Here is a 17,483-nt window from a genome sequence, read left to right as displayed (position 1 = left end):
TTATATGAGTATTATATGCAATAAAGCAAGAAGACGAATATGGTGAGTGGCCGGTTTTCCTTTTCCTCATACAAATGTACCTTGCATCTTTTTTGATACCTGAGCACCACCATCATCACACCTGCAAAGCACTTTGTTAATCCAGAGACCGATGTTCCAATTATTGCCGTAGGAATATCTTTTCTACATCTTGTGTTTCCAAAAAGTTAATAGTAGTAGTTGTCAGGAAAAAGAGTAAAGAAAGTCGTTGAACTCAAAGATCGCTCTTTTAGCAGAAAAGGGAGTTTATAGTAGTTCTTCTCACATGGAACTGTCCAAGTAATCCTAGGTCACAATAAAAACATTGTTAGGCAATGTTCACACTGCTACAAAACCCATATTCCACCCCTGCTGTTCTATTGAATTGAAATTAGGCCACTGTAGGGTTCTGTGGTCATCTAGGATCGGTTTTGTAGGACGACGGAAGGGGGGGGGGGGGGGTTGGTTCCATTGTGTGAAACCAACCCTAGAAATTGCATTTCTTGACCATGGAGGTGGGCAGTCAGCTCATATGTTGGATCTCCTCTACTTATCTGACCCACATCTGTATTAAAGGGAGCCCAATGCACCTCCATATTGCCAGGATACATGCCCTCACTGCGTTCACCAGGTGACATACCAGTCCTATATTGCTTGACTGAGATAGTGGAAAAGTGAATATGGAACTAAGTAGTCTGACATAGTTGCTATAATTCGCCAAACTTCTCTCTGTACCGGGCAGTCCCAAAAAAGTTGGCAACAAGGACCCCGTCCATTGGCAAGAAGGGCCAGATCACCGCCAGCACTGGGGTATCATTAAAGAATGAATTCTATCTAAGTGCATTGGTACCTGATACAGACGGCCACTTACTCTTCTCTGAAATTGAAAATTTCGTTCCCAATTCTCTTTCCCAAGTCCCAATATATTTTAGTTCCCTTTGATCCGGTGGAGATATCAACACTAATATTATAAATGGCACATGGCTGGTTGGGAATGCTATAGAAACGTGTACAATGGAACCCAGAAGCTTCAGATTACACCTCTGGGCTCCATACAGACAACAATACACAAAACAGTCATATTGTGCACTTGCCATAGAAGATATATTACTATGCAAGCTGTTTCAAGAGAATTGGCATTGTGTAAAAAAAAAAGAAATACAAAATGTGGAAAAAACACTCTTTGCAGATGGGACATAGGGCAGACAGCAAGGGTTACATGCATGTAGCATTTGTTCACAAAAATATACAAGGAAAGTCTTGAAACCTTGATTCATTACTTGGAACTAACCGACAGCAGGAACTACAGGGGATTTTGCTATTTAATATTCAGAATGCAAAGCTCTTACTGTGAATTACGTCCTTCACTTTTCCTGTCAAGTAAGTGACATCCACATAAGATAATTGCAGTATAAAGCCACCTCACAGCATTTATAGAACCTGCCTGCCAATAGCCAGACCTTCAGAGGAGACCACCACTATTTATAGCACGTCTCAAAGTCATCGCTCAATAGTCAACTTGTTGCTTCAGTCCTCGGGGTGAGGAGGTGTTGTAATTCATTGCATGCAGTCCTCCTGCTACTGGGAATGGTTAGGTATAGGTAACAGTAAACAGTGACCCTGCTATCATCATCGATGTAGGTCTATGTACTAAACAGGTAACTTCAGCCTCAAAATCCATCATAAAAACCTTCTAACTTAAGCGGAGAAACTTGGAAAAATACCCTTTGCAGATGGCGCTGCGGCTCCTTCAGAATGATGAAAGTGGACCAATGCTTGGTTTAAGGCTCACAGTGGAACCATTTTTATTGAGTTATTAATATAAAAAACATGCGATGACGCGTTTCGGGAGGAACCCTCCCTTCCTCAGATCTGATTCTGATCTGAGGAAGGGAGGGTTCCCGAAACGCATCATCGCATGTTTTTATTTTAATAACTCAATAAAAATGGTTCCACTCTGAGCCTTAAACCAAGCATTGGTCCACTTTCATCATTCTGAAGGAGCCGCAGCGCCATCTGCAAAGGGTATTTTTCCAAGTTTCTCTGCATTCTATCCAGGACAGTGCCACTGATTCCAGCTACCCAGAAGGCCTGGCAGCGACTCCACATCTTCAGTACCCCATCATCACTGGGGTTATAAGCCTTTACTATCTTTTCTAAGATGAGTGTCCATCTAGATGGTTCCTGTCCAATTCTGGACCTCTTTAGCTCCTGTTACCTAGGGTAATACACCAGGTGCCGGTATCGGTCTCTCCATTTTTTCTCTTTAACAAATTCTTCTAAGTTAAAGGGGTATCTGGTGGAACAGTTTACAGATTTGTAAATTACTTCTATTAAAACATCTTAACCCTTCCAGTACTTATCAGCTGCTGTATGCTCCACAGGAAGCTGTGTTGTTCTTTTCTGTCTGACCACAGTGCTCTCAGCTGACACCCCTGTCTGTGTCAGGAACTGTCCATAGCAGGAGAGGTTTGCTATGGGGTTTTTCTCCTACTCTGGACAGTTCCTGACACGGACAGAGGTGTCAGCAGAGAGCACTGTGGTCAGACTGGTAAGAACCACACAACTTCCTCTAGAGCATACAGCAGCTGATAAGTACTGGAAGGAATAAGATTTTTAAATAGAAGTAATTTACAAATCTGTTTAACTTTCTGGCACCAGTTGATTTAAAAATAAATAGTTTTCCGAGTACCCCTTTAACTTAGCCTAATACTAATACTATATAGCTTTTCTTGGTGATAACAATATATCCCCTTTTTGATTACTGTAGTACTGCAATATATCCCCTTTATTACTATAGTACTGCTTATACCTTGTACCTTGTACCTGTGACCATCCTTAAATGTTTTTTAGAATATTTTTTTCTGAAATTTTACATTAAAAGCTACAAGCTACAGAAACTGAACACATTCAGGATTCCATTTACAGCCCATTCATGCTCAGCGTGCGATGTCGCATTCGAAATGGTTCGTGCTCCTGCCAGTTACCAGGAAACAGTCCAGTCTGGGGAGCGGAGAGGGATAGGAAATGCAGAAATATCAGCAATTAGAACTAATTATAGACTATGGACATGTGTTCTAGAAGTGGATCCCATATGAATAATCTATCCGATTAACCCCGAAAGAGATTATGGAATTTTTTTTTTTCATAAAACCGTAAATGCTTTGTTGTCTTCATTGACAAGAATTGTGAAAACAAAAACTTTAAATAAAAGAGGAAAATGAAATATTAACAGTAGTCTGTAAGGCTGGGTTCCCAGCCCGATTTTGCGATATGTCAAAATGGGATGACGACTTGTGTATGCACAGGCGCCTATGACTATAATGGCCCGAATGTAGTCAACTAGTGACTACCACACATCTGGAAAATGACACATATATGTTCAGGAAGTGATTCAAACATAGCTATTAGCTTATGGGGCCTTTGCCAGCACATGCACATATACGTTGGCATCCCATTTTGACAGGTTTTCAACATATATGTGGAACGTATCGTAGAATCATGTTGTAAACAGAGCCTTTGTCTACCCTCCACTACCAGCAGAGGCAGCAAGTAAAATAAGTATTGAACACGTCACCATTTTTGTAACTAAATATATTTCCTAAGGGGCTGAAAGGACATGAAATTTTCACCAGATGTTGGTAATAGCCTAAGTAATCCATGAATACAACGAAACCAAAACAAATAAACTCAGAAATTTAATTATGATTAGTAATGTTAAATGACACAGGGAAAAAGTATTAAAGGCTTACTGATATTGATTTAATAGTTTGTTCAGAAGCCTTTGTTGGTAATGATGGCTTCAAGATGCCTCCTGTATGGAGAAACAAGTCACATGCATTGTTCTGGTGGGATTTTTGCCCATTTTTCCACACAATCAGTCTTCAAATCATGAAGTTTCTGTGGGCCTCTTCTATGAACCATCTACAGTTCTTTTCATAGATTTTCAATGGCATATAAGTCAAGTGATTGACAGGAGAATTCTAGCTGCTTTATGTTTTTACTTTAAAACCATATGAGAATTTCCTTGGCCGTGTGTTTGGGATCATTGTCTTGCTGAAATGTCCACCCTCGTTTCATCTTCCTCATCCTGGTAGATGGTTGCAGATTTTTATCAAGAATGTCTCAGCACATTTGTCCATTCATCCTTCTTTCAGTTGTGTGAAGTTTGTGAGTACCATTTTCTGAAAAGCAGCCCCACACCATGATGTTCTCACCTCCAAACTTCACTGTTGGTATGATGTTTTTGGTATGGTTGGTGATGTGCAGCGCCATTTCTCCTCCACACATGGTGTGTATTATGGCACCAAACTGTTCCATTTTGCTCTTCTCTGACCACACTATATTCTCCCAGTATTTCACGGTCTTTTCTAAATGTGCAGCAAACTGTAACTAAGCTTCAACATGCTTTGTATTCTGCAATGGAGTCTTGCGTGGTGAGCGAGCATACAGGCCATGGCTGCGGAGTGCATTACTTTTCTTTTCTTTGAGCCAACAGTACCTCCTGGAGGTCTTTTGGTCTTTTTGAAGCCCTCCACCACTGGTCCTTGGCTCTTGGACAACTCCTCTGATTATTATTTTTCATCCTGGTCGGGGCAAATTTATGGTGAAATTATCATCTTTCCACTTCTATATTATGGCCCCAACAGTGCTCATTGGAACAATCAGAAGCTTAGAAAAAGGTAAACAACGCTATTGTTATGTTTTGTAACAGTTAGGTCTTTGCTCTTTGCTTTTACCCATCATGAAATGTGTCTTGTGTGACACCTTGGCAATGAGACCTTTTTGTAGCCATCAGTTAGGACTGGACCAGCTGATATTAATTTGCATAGACAAGGGGCTGTTTTGCTTTTTAATTATTAATAGACTTCAGTTGTTGTCTTGGCTTTCCATGCCTTTTTGCACCTCCATTTCTTTATGTGTTCAATACTTTCCCTGTGTATTTTAGATAATGTATAACTGAATTTCTGAGCATATTGTGTTTTTTTTTTTTTTTTGTATGGATGGATTATTTGGATTGTTACCAACATCTGGTGAAAATTTCATGTCAATATATCAAATATATCTAGTGAGAAAAGTGTGACATGTTCCATACTTATTTCACCCGCTATATATGCTCCACTTTAAAGAAGCTACATAGAAACTCCTCCAATTTCTTTATTTGCACTTTTTTTCATCAGGTTTATGATCCAAGGAAGAAGGTGTACATATAGATTCCTATGGAAATCAGGGCATGTTTAAGTTTAAGTTTTGCAAAAGCCAAAGATACACAGGTTGAAGACCATTGCTTTACCTGATGGTTCTAATATGTAGATACTGTATGGAGTTACTACTAGGCAGTATAGCACTATTACAGGGGGGGGGGGGGAGTATTTAGTCAGCCACCAATTGTGCAAGTTCTCCCACTTAAAAAGATAAGAGAGGCCTGTAAATGTCATCATAGGTATACCTCAACTATGAGAGACAGAATGGGGGGAAAGAATACAGGAAATCACATTGTAGGATTTCTAATGAATTAATTTGTAAATTCCTCATTACAATAAGTATTTGGTCACCTACAAACAAGCGAGATTTCTGGCTCTCACAGACCTGTAACTTCTTCCTTAAAAGTTTCCTCTGTCCTCCACTCGTTACCTGTATTAATGGCTCCTGTTTGAACTTGTTATCAGTATAAAAGGCACCTGTCCACAACCTCAAACAGTCACACTCCAAACTCCACTATGGCAAAGATCAAAGAGCTGCCGAAGGACACCAGAAACAAAATTGTAGACCTGCACCAGGCAGGGAAGACTGAATCTGCAATAGGCAAACAGCTTGGTGTGAAGAAATCGACTGTGGGAGCAATTATTAGAAAATGGAAGACATACAAGACCACTGATATTCACCCTCCATCTGGGGCTCCACGCAAGATCTCACCACATGGTGTCAAAATGATCACAAGAACGGTGCGCAAAAATCCCAGAACCACACTGCGGAACCTAGTGAATGACCTGCAGCAAGTTGGGAGTAAAGTAACAAAGGCTACCATCAGTAACACACTACGCCACCAGGGACTCAAATCATGCAGTGCCTGACGTGTCCCCCTGCTTAAGTCCCCCAGTACATGTCTGGGCCCGTCTGAAGTTTGCTAGAGAGCATTTGGATGATCCAGAACAGTATTGGTAGAATGTCATATGGTCAGATCAAATCAAAGTAGAACTTTTTGGTAAAAACTCAACTTGTCGTGTTCGGAGGAGAAAGAATGCTGAGTTGCATCCAAAGAACACCATACCTACTGTGAAGCATGGGGGTGGAAACATACTGCTTTGGGGCTGTTTTTCAGCAAAGGGACCAGGACGACTGATCTGTGTAAAAGATAGAATTAATGAGGCCATGTATCATGAGATTTTGAGTGAAAACCTCCTTCCATCAGCAAGGGCATTGAAGATGAAACGTGGCTGGGTCTTTCAGCATGACAATGATCCCAAACACACTGCCCAGGCAACGAAGGAGTGACTTTGTAAGAAGTATTTCAAGGTCCTGGAGTGGCCTAGCCAGTCTCCAGATCTCAACCCCATAGAAAACCTTTGGAGGAAGTTGAAAGTCCATGTTGCCCAGCGACAGCCCCAAAACATCACTGCTCTAGAGGAGATCTGCATGGAGGAATGGGCCAAAATACCAGCAACAGTGTGTGAAAACCTTGTGAAGACTTACAGAAAACGTTTGACATCTGTCATTGTCAACAAAGGGTATATAGCAAAGTATTGAGATGAAGTTTTGTTATTGACCAAATACTTATTTTCCACCATCATTTGCAAATTAATTCTTTAAAAATCAGACAATGTGATTTAAAAAAAAAAAAATTCTCATTCTGTCTCTCATAGTTGAGGTATGCCTATGATGAAAATTACAGGCCTCTCTCATCTTTTTAAGTGGGAGAACTTGCACTATTGGTGGCTCACAAAAAATTTTCCCCACTGTATACTATGTATTTATTGCATGACACAAGTATGAGTTTATTGTATGGTCCAGTTATGTGTTCAGTGCATAACATGGGTATATGTTGATTGTTTCTATTATCTGTTTAGTGCGTGACAACGGCATATGTTTACTGTATGGCACTATTATATGTTTAGTGAATGATACTAGTACAGTAACCCCCCCGACCTGCGATGGCCCCGACATATGATAAAATCGACATACGATGGCCTCTCAGAGGCCATCGCATGTCGATGTCAGCATCGACATACGATGCTTTTATATGTCGGGGCCATCGCATTAAGTGCTATCCGACAGCGCAAAATGCTTAAGCTGCTGTCGGATAGCAGTTTAAGCATCCCGTGCAGGTTCGCCTACCTATTCCCGCTGCTCCGGGTCCACTTCGCGATCCTCCGGCGTCCTCTGCATCTTCTCCAGGGTCCGGGCCTCGTTTTCTGGTGTCGTAATTACGTCACTACGCACGCCGCGCCGGCGCAGCAGCGTAATAACGTCACCAGAAAGCGAGGCCCGGACCCTGCGGAAGAAGCCGGAGGATCGCGAAGAAGACACCGGAGCAGCGGGACAGCATCGGGAGCCCCTTGGACAGCATCGGGAGCGGTGAGGACCTGGTCCGGAGTGGCGGGGACAGGTGAGTATAGCTTCCTATACTTTACATTGCACGGATCCCTCAACATACGATGGATTCGACAAACGATGGGTCGTTTGGAACGAATTACCATCGTATGTTGAGGGACCACTGTATATATATATTGTATGACACTATTATGTGTTCAATGCATGGCACCTGTATGTGTTTACTGTATGGCACTATTATATGTTTAATTAATTATATTAGCTTATGTACATTGTATGGCACTATTATATGTTTAATTAATTATATTAGCATATGTACATTGTATGGCACTATTATGTGTTCAATGCATGATACTAGTATGTTTTTATAGTATGGCTCTAACCATGTTGACTTCTTGCTGTCTGTAAATCCACATATAGTACATTACAGTCTATAATTATTTACATACATAATTTTTAACAACATACATTGTAGAACTTTTCTGTGTCATAAGTGAGTTCATTTGTAGGCAGCAGACATAGCGTGGTTGAATTTGTCATTTGACAGTTCCTTTTGGGCATTATTTTCAATTCAAATATGGAAATCCTGCCTTTGGTCAACAAGTCTTCGATCTACATGACCACACTGCAAAGAATTGTAAAAACTGCCCAAAGACATCATGCCATAATTCACTCCCAACTGGGAGGTACAAGCTATGGTCAGAGGACTTTAGGATTCCAGTTAGCCGATTATAGTTACAGATAGAGTAGTTTTTGTTTGCCATTATTTCCTGTAAATTGAATAATTTACCTATTGTTCTGCTTCATAGGTGGCTTCAGTAAATTCCAGGCTGAATTTCCTCACCATTGTGAAACCAACCTAGACTCTACCAGTTGTGCCAGTAGCTCACCCCTTCCGCCAACGCCAGTGTTAGGACTTGGAGGCCTTTGCATTGCTTCCGATTGCTCTGATGTTGAGTCTGATCTTGACCGAGAGCCATTGAGTGGGATAGACTCTGAAGGCATGAGTCCACGCAACCAGCCCCCGTCTTTCCCAGTTCAAATTCTGCCACATTTGTACCTGGGCAGTGCAAGGGATTCTGGGAACATGGACACTCTGGCCAAGCTTGGTATTCGCTATATCTTGAATGTCACCCCCAATCTACCTAATATTTTTGAGAAGGACGGTGATTTCCATTACAAGCAGATCCCCATATCGGACCACTGGAGTCAAAACTTGTCTCAGTTTTTCCCAGAAGCCATTGAGTTTATTGGTAAGTATGAGGTTTTTTTAAATTATTAATTTGAAATTGCAATGAATATTCAGTCTTCTCAGCATTCATAACATCAAATAGGGTTCTTTGAAGGGGTACTCGCCCAAAAACATATTTTCCCCTAACCAAAGGATAGCGGCGGCGGCTTGGAGCTCCCGTGTCCGTGATGTCAAGCCACGCCCCTTCCATACATGTCTATGGGAGGGGGCGTGACGGCTACGTAGTAGCCGTCACGCCTCCTCCCATAGACATGAATGGAAGGGGCGTGGCGGGTGTAGTTACTAGTCATCCGGCACGGAGCAGCGGCGGGACCCCCGTGATCAGACATGTTACCCCTATCCTTTTGGATAGGGGATAAGATTTTTTTTTGGCGGAGTACCCCTTCAATGGAAAGGATCCAAGGAATCCTTCAGTGCATGTGATCCATCAATGAATGATTTCCTTGACATTTCCGTTCTAAGGACGTCCACACCAGTAGATACATACACACATTAGCCCCCACCCCCCGTAAAATGACCAGCTCCTGTCTATTGTCATCTATGTCCATGAGTCCAGCCATAAAGCATATCACTAAATGCTGTCAAAAACAACCCAGGCAAGAGATGGCAGCCCCCCATAATATTGTACAAAAAATGTAATAAAAAATTACAATCAGAAAAGAAGAACATATTTCAGTATCTGGGTCTGATCAGGAAAAAAAATATCTAGATGACACATTCCCTTTAATGTTAGATGTTAGACAATGTTCACATCATGTTTGGAACCTAAAGTTAGCATATATGCCGGGAAAAGCTACATATATGTATATGCTAAATGTATATATTACCAAACTGATCACTACTGGGCCAGTATACGTTGGGATACCTTTTTTTTGCATTATGGAATTGCATAGTAGTCCACACGATCCTATGCAAAGGCATATACATGGTATACTATTTTACAATGGTAGTCCATTAGTGACATATTTGATTAAATGCCTATACAGTGGGATACATCACAGTCTTTTGTTAGGGGGTATATGTTGGGAGATCCTCCTGATGTATACCTCCAGAGAAGGCTTCGAACAATCAGGGCCTATCAGAAACATAACCTACCTTATGCCTATATGGTAGCATAACCCACTGTATGCCTAGTGTAGGCTCCAAACATGATGTAAACAGAGATATATAGCAAGACATTTTATAGAATTAAGTGAAGTCATTTAGCTTTCATAGTTAAAATTACGAAATGGTTTACTCTAAACGAAGGAGGAGAAACGGTTGGTCAACTTATCCTTTACCTTAAAGGGAGTTAATAGAGGGGCCTCTGTTCTCAACTCTTATCACTTGGTCAACATGAGAAGTGGTCTTGCTCTGGAGGAACATGTCCTGTCCTATAGACATCACATTAATTTGAATAATCTAGGTGCAATACAAAATTTCCCCTGTGGGAGGTGATGTATGGAAACTGAACACTGCCACTGAATACCCCCTGGTTCTTCCTCAATTACAGCTGATCATTAATGGTCCCTCATTCTCAGTGGACCCTTATTTGTAGAGATTGTCAAAAATGTTGACCCCATAACAAGCTGCCCATTGTTTTATGGATTGCTATAATGTTTTAGCTAGAGGGGTTTAGTGCGATAACTCAATGAACACATAACATCGGCAGTAAATATGTTTGAAGAGATTCCTGGTGTGTATCTATCTGGGCATCGTAAGGACATGTTTGTCTGTGCATGTCCTTGAGACTGACCTTGTCTGGCTTTTTGCTGCCTCCCAGATAGGGTTACCTTAATGGACGTCCCTCCTCCCATTTTCTCCACCACTTATTGCCTTTGTCTCCGAGCTATTTTTACATCACTTCTTTCTCTGCTGTTATTGGGAGTGTTGCTCGATAAAGACGCACAGATTGTTTGATATTGATAAATGACTTACTGGTGCAAACTTCTCCAACACTTCCATCCGCATATTGTCTGTTCTCCTTGTAATAAAGCATTATCGTGGTATTGTCAATTACACAAAGTCATAGCCGAGAATACATTTACTATACACTATGCTCCTACCTTGACAACTATATATTTAGTAGAATTCTGGTCAAACCTTGACACAATTGTACTGGATATAAAATGTTCTCCAGAGGACAGAACAGAACTCTATTGTGAACTGTGTTATATGTCCTTAAAAATCAATAGCTTAGACATAATAATCTAGGAGACATAATCGTGACTAGTCTATGAGGATACAAATTAAAGAAGCAGTAGATGAAAGGGACAAGGACTTTCACCATCTTTCTCATTATCTATTTCTTTATAGTACCCAAAACACAACATATGACTAGGCCCCCGGAGTGGATTTTTGAAGTCAACCAACATTACCTACAAAAAAGGCCCTATTTATATTCTATTTTTAATTCTGGTTGTTTTAATCTCTTTTACAGATGAAGCAGCTTCCCATAACTGTGGGGTACTTGTGCACTGTCTGGCAGGTATCAGTCGATCGGTCACTGTCACCGTTGCCTACCTCATGCAGAAGCTCAACCTGTCCCTCAACGATGCCTACGACTTTGTCAAGCGCAAGAAAACCAATATCTCTCCAAATTTCAACTTTATGGGACAGCTGCTGGATTTTGAGAAAAGTTTGGGACTAAGTAGCCCTGATGACAATCGGCCACCTGGCCACTCCTTCTTCACCAGTCCGTCCAGCGATGATGTTTTCGAACTGGACTCTTTAGACTCCACGTAGGAAAATTCTTTGAAGGTTTCGCTGTGACCTTTGCAAGCTATTATCCTTTTTGGGCCTAAGCAGCCCAGATATCCGGGAACATCTTCTGATTCGTTGCTATAGGGCAGAAGAACAACTTGACAGTACTTAGTCTAATATCTAACGCTTTCCAGTCTAGATTTCAGTGGGTGTAAAACTGGAAGAAGATGCATATGCATCGGTTGGGCATTCCCAAGTCCTATATCTCATATGGTGAGTCCAGTATGACGTTACTGGAGATAAGTCCTGGAAAGTTCCTTGAAGAAGGGGGTGAGATGTGGGACAACAATTGAGAACCAAAGCATATAAACCGAATGGTAACCTTACAGTAGACTCTTGTTGACTTTTCACTGAGGACCAGCATCAGAACATTGTAGCCTTCATCTGAGGATATCAGCCAGTAGACTATCAGTGCTTTCCCTTCCAGCATCACATGGGTTAGTATTGCTCTATGAACTGATTCTCTTTTTGTTAATTGCTGAATTTTAGAGCCGAGGCATCAGAATGAAGTCTACCCAACTGGGAATAAAAGCTCCGATTGGGAACGTACCATGTTCCTGTTTGAAATGTATCACGACAAGGACTGACTCACTTGTTTTGCTTGATGTGAATGATAAATCCTGTCAGCGGAATCGAGGTGTTTACAAAGTGAAGGAGCAGGTGGTGAATATACACGTTCCATCTGGAACCCACATACAGCGATCAGACTCTGCTTCACCGCACAGGATGAGTCCAGGCCAATCTGGGTTGAGCCTAAACATGCAAAGCCATGTGTTTCTTTCTTGACTTTTGTACAGTATTTTTATTCGTATGCGTTACACCATGGCTGATTGCCATAGGCAACTTTTATAATGATGCCACTCTACTCAGGCCGCAGGCTATTATAAGTTATCAAGTATTAAACAAAATATATAAGAACTCAGGATTACTTCTGGCATTTAAAGACCTGATGGGGGCTGACATGCGGTTGACAAGCTTTTTGTTTGCATACAGTTTTTAGTAGAGTATTACATACCGTATGCTCCATAGCCCTGCAGTGCAGGATGGGAACCACCGTCCCTTAAGAATGTCTATAAGGTTCTATAATGTCCAAAGTGAATCAGCTTTTAAGAAATGTGACCATATCGAACAAAGCAAACTCCAAGTTTATTGATATTTTTTTAAAGAAACAGGGAACTTTATTATTTTTGCCTTTTTTTTCAGAATATTCATACCTTTATGACTACAGAGGACAGAAAATGTCCAGTTCTCTCAGCTGCCTTAACCCAGGGGTGGAAATCTGAGTGACTGCTGAAACGTCATAACTGGCCAGTAGGAATTTGTATACATTGTAGAGTAGATGAGAATGCATTAAATTTATCCCAACAGGTAAATTCAAAGGATCATTTAAAGTGAATCTATACCCTTTACCACTATGTTGTTTGTGGGATCAATATTCTGTGCTGATAACCTTTAGTCAGAAAGTTACATGATAAATTCTGGCCACCTGGGTCCACCACTGGAGGGAGCTTAGGAGCTTAGTGCATACTGTTTTCAGATTGAGTTCTGTATATAATCAGTATTCAGTAAGCTTCTTAGTGGTGGCTGCTAGTATTGAGAATTCCATCATTTAACTCTCGGTCTATGCAGATTTGGAGCTCTGTATGATTAAAATAGAGCTCTAACCATTATATAAAAAAAAAAAGTAAATCAACCAGAAATGTTGGACCTGTTTATATTAGGAAAAAAAAACAAGATGGTTTTAAAAAGCAGACATTCACTTTAACTGTTTGTAAATCAATTACTTATTACAATGGGGAACAGGAATACCATAAAAATAAATGGTATCCATCAAACAGGCCCAGAATTTAGCACTTTTCTTAAAGGAGAAATGTCTCTCAAAAATGTGTCTATAATTTAATAACCTATCGGTTAAAACAAGAGGCCTTATAGAATTTTTTTTGAGAAAAGTCTATGGCAACCATTGATTTCACCTTTATTTTTTCCAGCGCAATTCAAAAGCTGAACTGTGATTGGTTGCTGTGGGTCACAAGACCCCTTCTGTTCTGAAATGTTTTCAATATGTGAGGCACGGGGTGCAGTGACCAAACAATATAAGCAAAGCTATAGAATTATAATATTTTGGGGTGTCATGTTACTGATTCTCATCTTTTGACCAAAGTAAAAGGAATCATTTCAAAGAGCCTCTCTCACACTGGAGGACCTGTCCTATCCTGCATTACACAGACAGGCCATTGATAAGTATGGGCACAGTGTGATACTTAACATCCCCTAGGGTGGCGCTGAAGGGAAATTGAACACTTTAGTTTCTCCATAAATTTTAACTCATTGCTAAGGGTCCCAACAGCAGGGGCACTGCATGATCTGCTTATTGTCATGGGGCCTTTCTTGCAAGTAGAGATTGTCCAAAGCGGAGAACCCCTTTAATATTGCCATTGCTTGTGGTAAGGGCGAGGCATGCAGTAGACGCAGTTCTCAATATTAACATGACTGTTATAATAGCTGTTTAGTCCTTTAGTAACAGTGAATGTCATTGTCTGGACGTCACATTTGATGTTGTGTGATCTTAGGACATGAGGCCAGTAAGTCACATTGCTTTGTACCCTACTTTCTTGGCTATAGGAAACTGTAATTTAGGATAGGCTACAAAGAGTCATTACTCCTGTCTAAGACTTATAATTTCTATAATGGAGTTAGAAAAGGGATCTTTAAAGAAAATCTGTTATCAGTATCACCCGCACTAAAATGTCCTACAGGCTTGTTGTGGGGGATATACTGATCAAAACGATACTTACTGTGTCCCGAACCGTCCAGCCGTTCTGCCATTATTTCGCTTTTTCTTCATATGTAAATTAGGTCCATGGGTCATGGGCGGAGCTATGGGCGGAGCTCTGGGCACCCCTACATCATCTCCAGCCAGGCAGGCTCTCCGCCCGGCTCATCCATATGCGTAATCCCTCTCCCTGTTTGCGCTGCTGGTTTACTCTATGGCGCACTTCCACAGCACAAAATAATGGCGGAACGGCTGGACGGTTCGGGACATGGTAAGCATCGTTTTGATCAGTATCACCCGCACTACAAGCCTGTATGACAGGTTAGTGCTGATGATACTGAGGACACATTTCCTTTAAGGATTTTTAAAAATATATATATTTATACAGTATATCACCGCTTATGTTTATGTCGAGTGTTGCAGCTCTTCCCTACTTTGTTAAATAGGCCAGAACTGCAATACAACACAATGGGGGAGATTTATCAAAACCTTTGTAGAGAAAGAGTGGTGCAGTTGCCCATAGCAACCAATCAGATTGCTTCTTTCATTTTTAAAGAGGCCAGAATAAATCTGATTTGTTTTGATTGGTTGCTAGGGGCAACTTCACCACTCTTCACCTACACAGGTTTTGATAAATCTCACCCAATGTCCAAAGTGGCCCTGTTTCTAGGGAAAAAAAACAGATCTATTATTTTTCTAATCTTGGAGAACTACCTAAAGTGGACCTGTGGCTTGTGCCGAAAACATCATCCATCATTATTCATGGATTTTTTATTTATATATTTTTTACATAGAAGCCCCTTCTCCCCCTCCCCATAGATTAGCTACCAGTGCCATTATTTTCAGGGCTCATGAGGGCCTAGACCGTCAGGCTCAGTTCTTCATGGGAAGAGCCTCAGGTTCACACTCCATTGAGAGCAGCCTGTGGTATGGGGTGTACTGGCCCACCATATGCCTCCTTGACAATCCACATAGCATCAGGGTTCATAGCCTGTCAAGGGGGCATGAACTAGAGTAACGGTGGCTGCCCTGTTGACGGTCTAGGAACTTATTAGCATATCATGTGTCAAAACTAGAGGCTTATGTTTTTGGAAGAGGCCACAGGTGCATTTTAAAGGGGTTATTCCACAACTGGACCCCACCGATCACAAGAATTAAGGTGAAATGTTCCATGGTATGAACAGGACGCACCGCATATGCACATTACTCTATTCATTCTCTGTGGGGGCTTCCAAAAGTCCTTGTTATCGGTGGCGGTCCAAGTGGTCAACTGATTGGCTAGCTATACCCTCTTCTATGGATAGAGGATATGTTTTGACTGTGGAATAACCCCTCTTTCAGGGTTTGTCTGGTTTGGACAACTCCACATACTGTATTGTCAAGTGGATGCAAAATGTGAGATCAATACGTTGATCCTGCAGCCTGAAGATCAATACGTTGATCCTGCGACCAGTCAATGATTTTCTTCTGATGTAGCAGAGCCGTCTGTGTCTTTGAACTTTTCTTTCATATTGAGGTAATTCGGTCATTTTACCTACAGCCCCGTAAAAAGCAGACAAGTGACTTGCGCCAAATGACTCTAACAGCTCTGCTGCATTAACGGGTCCTACTTGTGCCAAAACAGGACAGCTAGAAAAGGGCTTGTGTAAACCAGACAACCACACATGTAAGATATATGGAATTCAGCATTATTCATATTTTTATTCACAAAGTGCAAACTTATTCTTTTGTAACAAAAAACTTTTACCAGCCTGAAAGAGTTTAGAAGGTTTTCCCATTTGGGCTGTAAAGGGAACATCGAGGTTATAGATATGGGCCGGCATTTATCATTGTAGGTGTAAGAGAAGCAGTTTTATACCCCTTTTTAATGTGTAGGAGCACCAGATTTATTAAAGGGGTACTCCCGTGGAAAACTTTTTTTTTTCTTAAATCAACTGCAAAAATTCATCAAATGCTCTGCAACCATTTAAAGGGGTACTCCTGTTTTTTTATTTATTATTTTTTTAAATCAACTGGTGCCAGAAAGTTAAACAGATTTGTAAATTACTTCTATTAAAAAATCTTAATCCTTCCAGTACTTATTAGCTGCTGAATACTACAGAGGAAATGGTTTTCTTTTTGGAACACAGAGCTCTCTGCTGAATAACGAGCACAGTGCTCTCTGCTGACATCTCTGTCCATTTTAAGAACTGTCCAGAGTAGGAGAAAATCCCCATAGCAAACATATGCTGCTCTGGACAGTTCCTAAAATGGACAGAGGTATCAGCAGAGAGCACTGTGCTTGTGATGTCAGCAGAGAGCTATGTGTTCCAAAAAGAAAATAATTTCCTCTGTAGTATTCAGCAGCTAATAAGTACTGGAAGGATTAAGATTTTTTAATAGAAGTAATTTACAATTTACAAATCTGTCATTTACAATTTACAAATCTGTTTAACTTTCTGGCACCAGTTGATTTAAAAAAAAAAAAAAAAAAAAGTTTTCCACGGGAGTACGAGTACCCCTTTAAATGGTTGCAGAGCATTTGATAAATTTTGTGCAGGCCACATTTTCTGAAATTTCTCTCTTCACATACACCAAAAAGCTAAGCTAAGTCTGGGTTGGTGTCGTTTAGAGACACTTTTTGGCTTTGCGTCTTCTTTTTTTGTTTGTTAATAAAACCCTTCCGTATCATGAGCGTTGCCAAAATCTGTGGATTGCAACTCAAAATCAGCAGAAATGTGTAAACCAAAAGGCGCCAAAAAAGACGCAAATAAACCCTGCTTGCGTTTTTTTTTTTTGCGCCTTTTCTAGACACAAAAACTGTCTAAAGACAATGATAAATGTCGGCCATGGTGTCAGATCTCCAGCACTAGGCTTCATCACTACAGCAGAGTCGTGTGTGTGTGAAGCTAATACAGCCATATTATGGCACCATGCTGTTGTGTGGCGCCTCCGTGCAGCAGGTCATATGACGAAGGGCGGGTTCACAAATCGCAAGATTGGCCAACGTATTTTACAAATTCTCGTCCAGAATCGTTTTTCCAACGATTACGGATGACAATTTTGCGAATAAAATAAAATACGTTTGCCAATTTGCTGATGTGGAACCAAGATTGCTAAGGCGCACCAGTAGTCACGCTTTGGTGACGTTATTTACCGATGCAAGTA

At 40.9% G+C, this 17,483-nt stretch overlaps 1 protein-coding gene across 7 annotated transcripts in view; it reads left to right on the top strand.

Annotated features, from left to right (window-relative positions):
- DUSP9 (dual specificity phosphatase 9) overlaps positions 1-17,483 on the top strand; it is a 122,430-nt gene that overhangs the window by 85,378 nt on the left and 19,569 nt on the right. For 6 of the 7 annotated variants that reach the window (XM_056537881.1, XM_056537880.1, XM_056537879.1 and 3 more), the window contains 2 exons: positions 8,379-8,822; positions 11,241-16,403. In XM_056537881.1, the coding sequence (XP_056393856.1) occupies positions 8,379-8,822; positions 11,241-11,545 (749 nt within the window). In that variant the 3' untranslated portion in view covers positions 11,546-16,403. Of the gene's footprint in view, positions 1-8,378; positions 8,823-11,240; positions 16,404-17,483 lie in introns of those variants that run through there. The other variant, XR_008847582.1, reaches the window with a different exon arrangement.

This window comes from Hyla sarda, chromosome 9, assembly GCF_029499605.1.
Source record: "Hyla sarda isolate aHylSar1 chromosome 9, aHylSar1.hap1, whole genome shotgun sequence".
NCBI lineage: Eukaryota > Metazoa > Chordata > Amphibia > Anura > Hylidae > Hyla > Hyla sarda.
The sequence above is the reverse complement of the archived record's forward strand: the minus strand, read 5'-3'. Positions and strand labels throughout refer to the sequence as shown.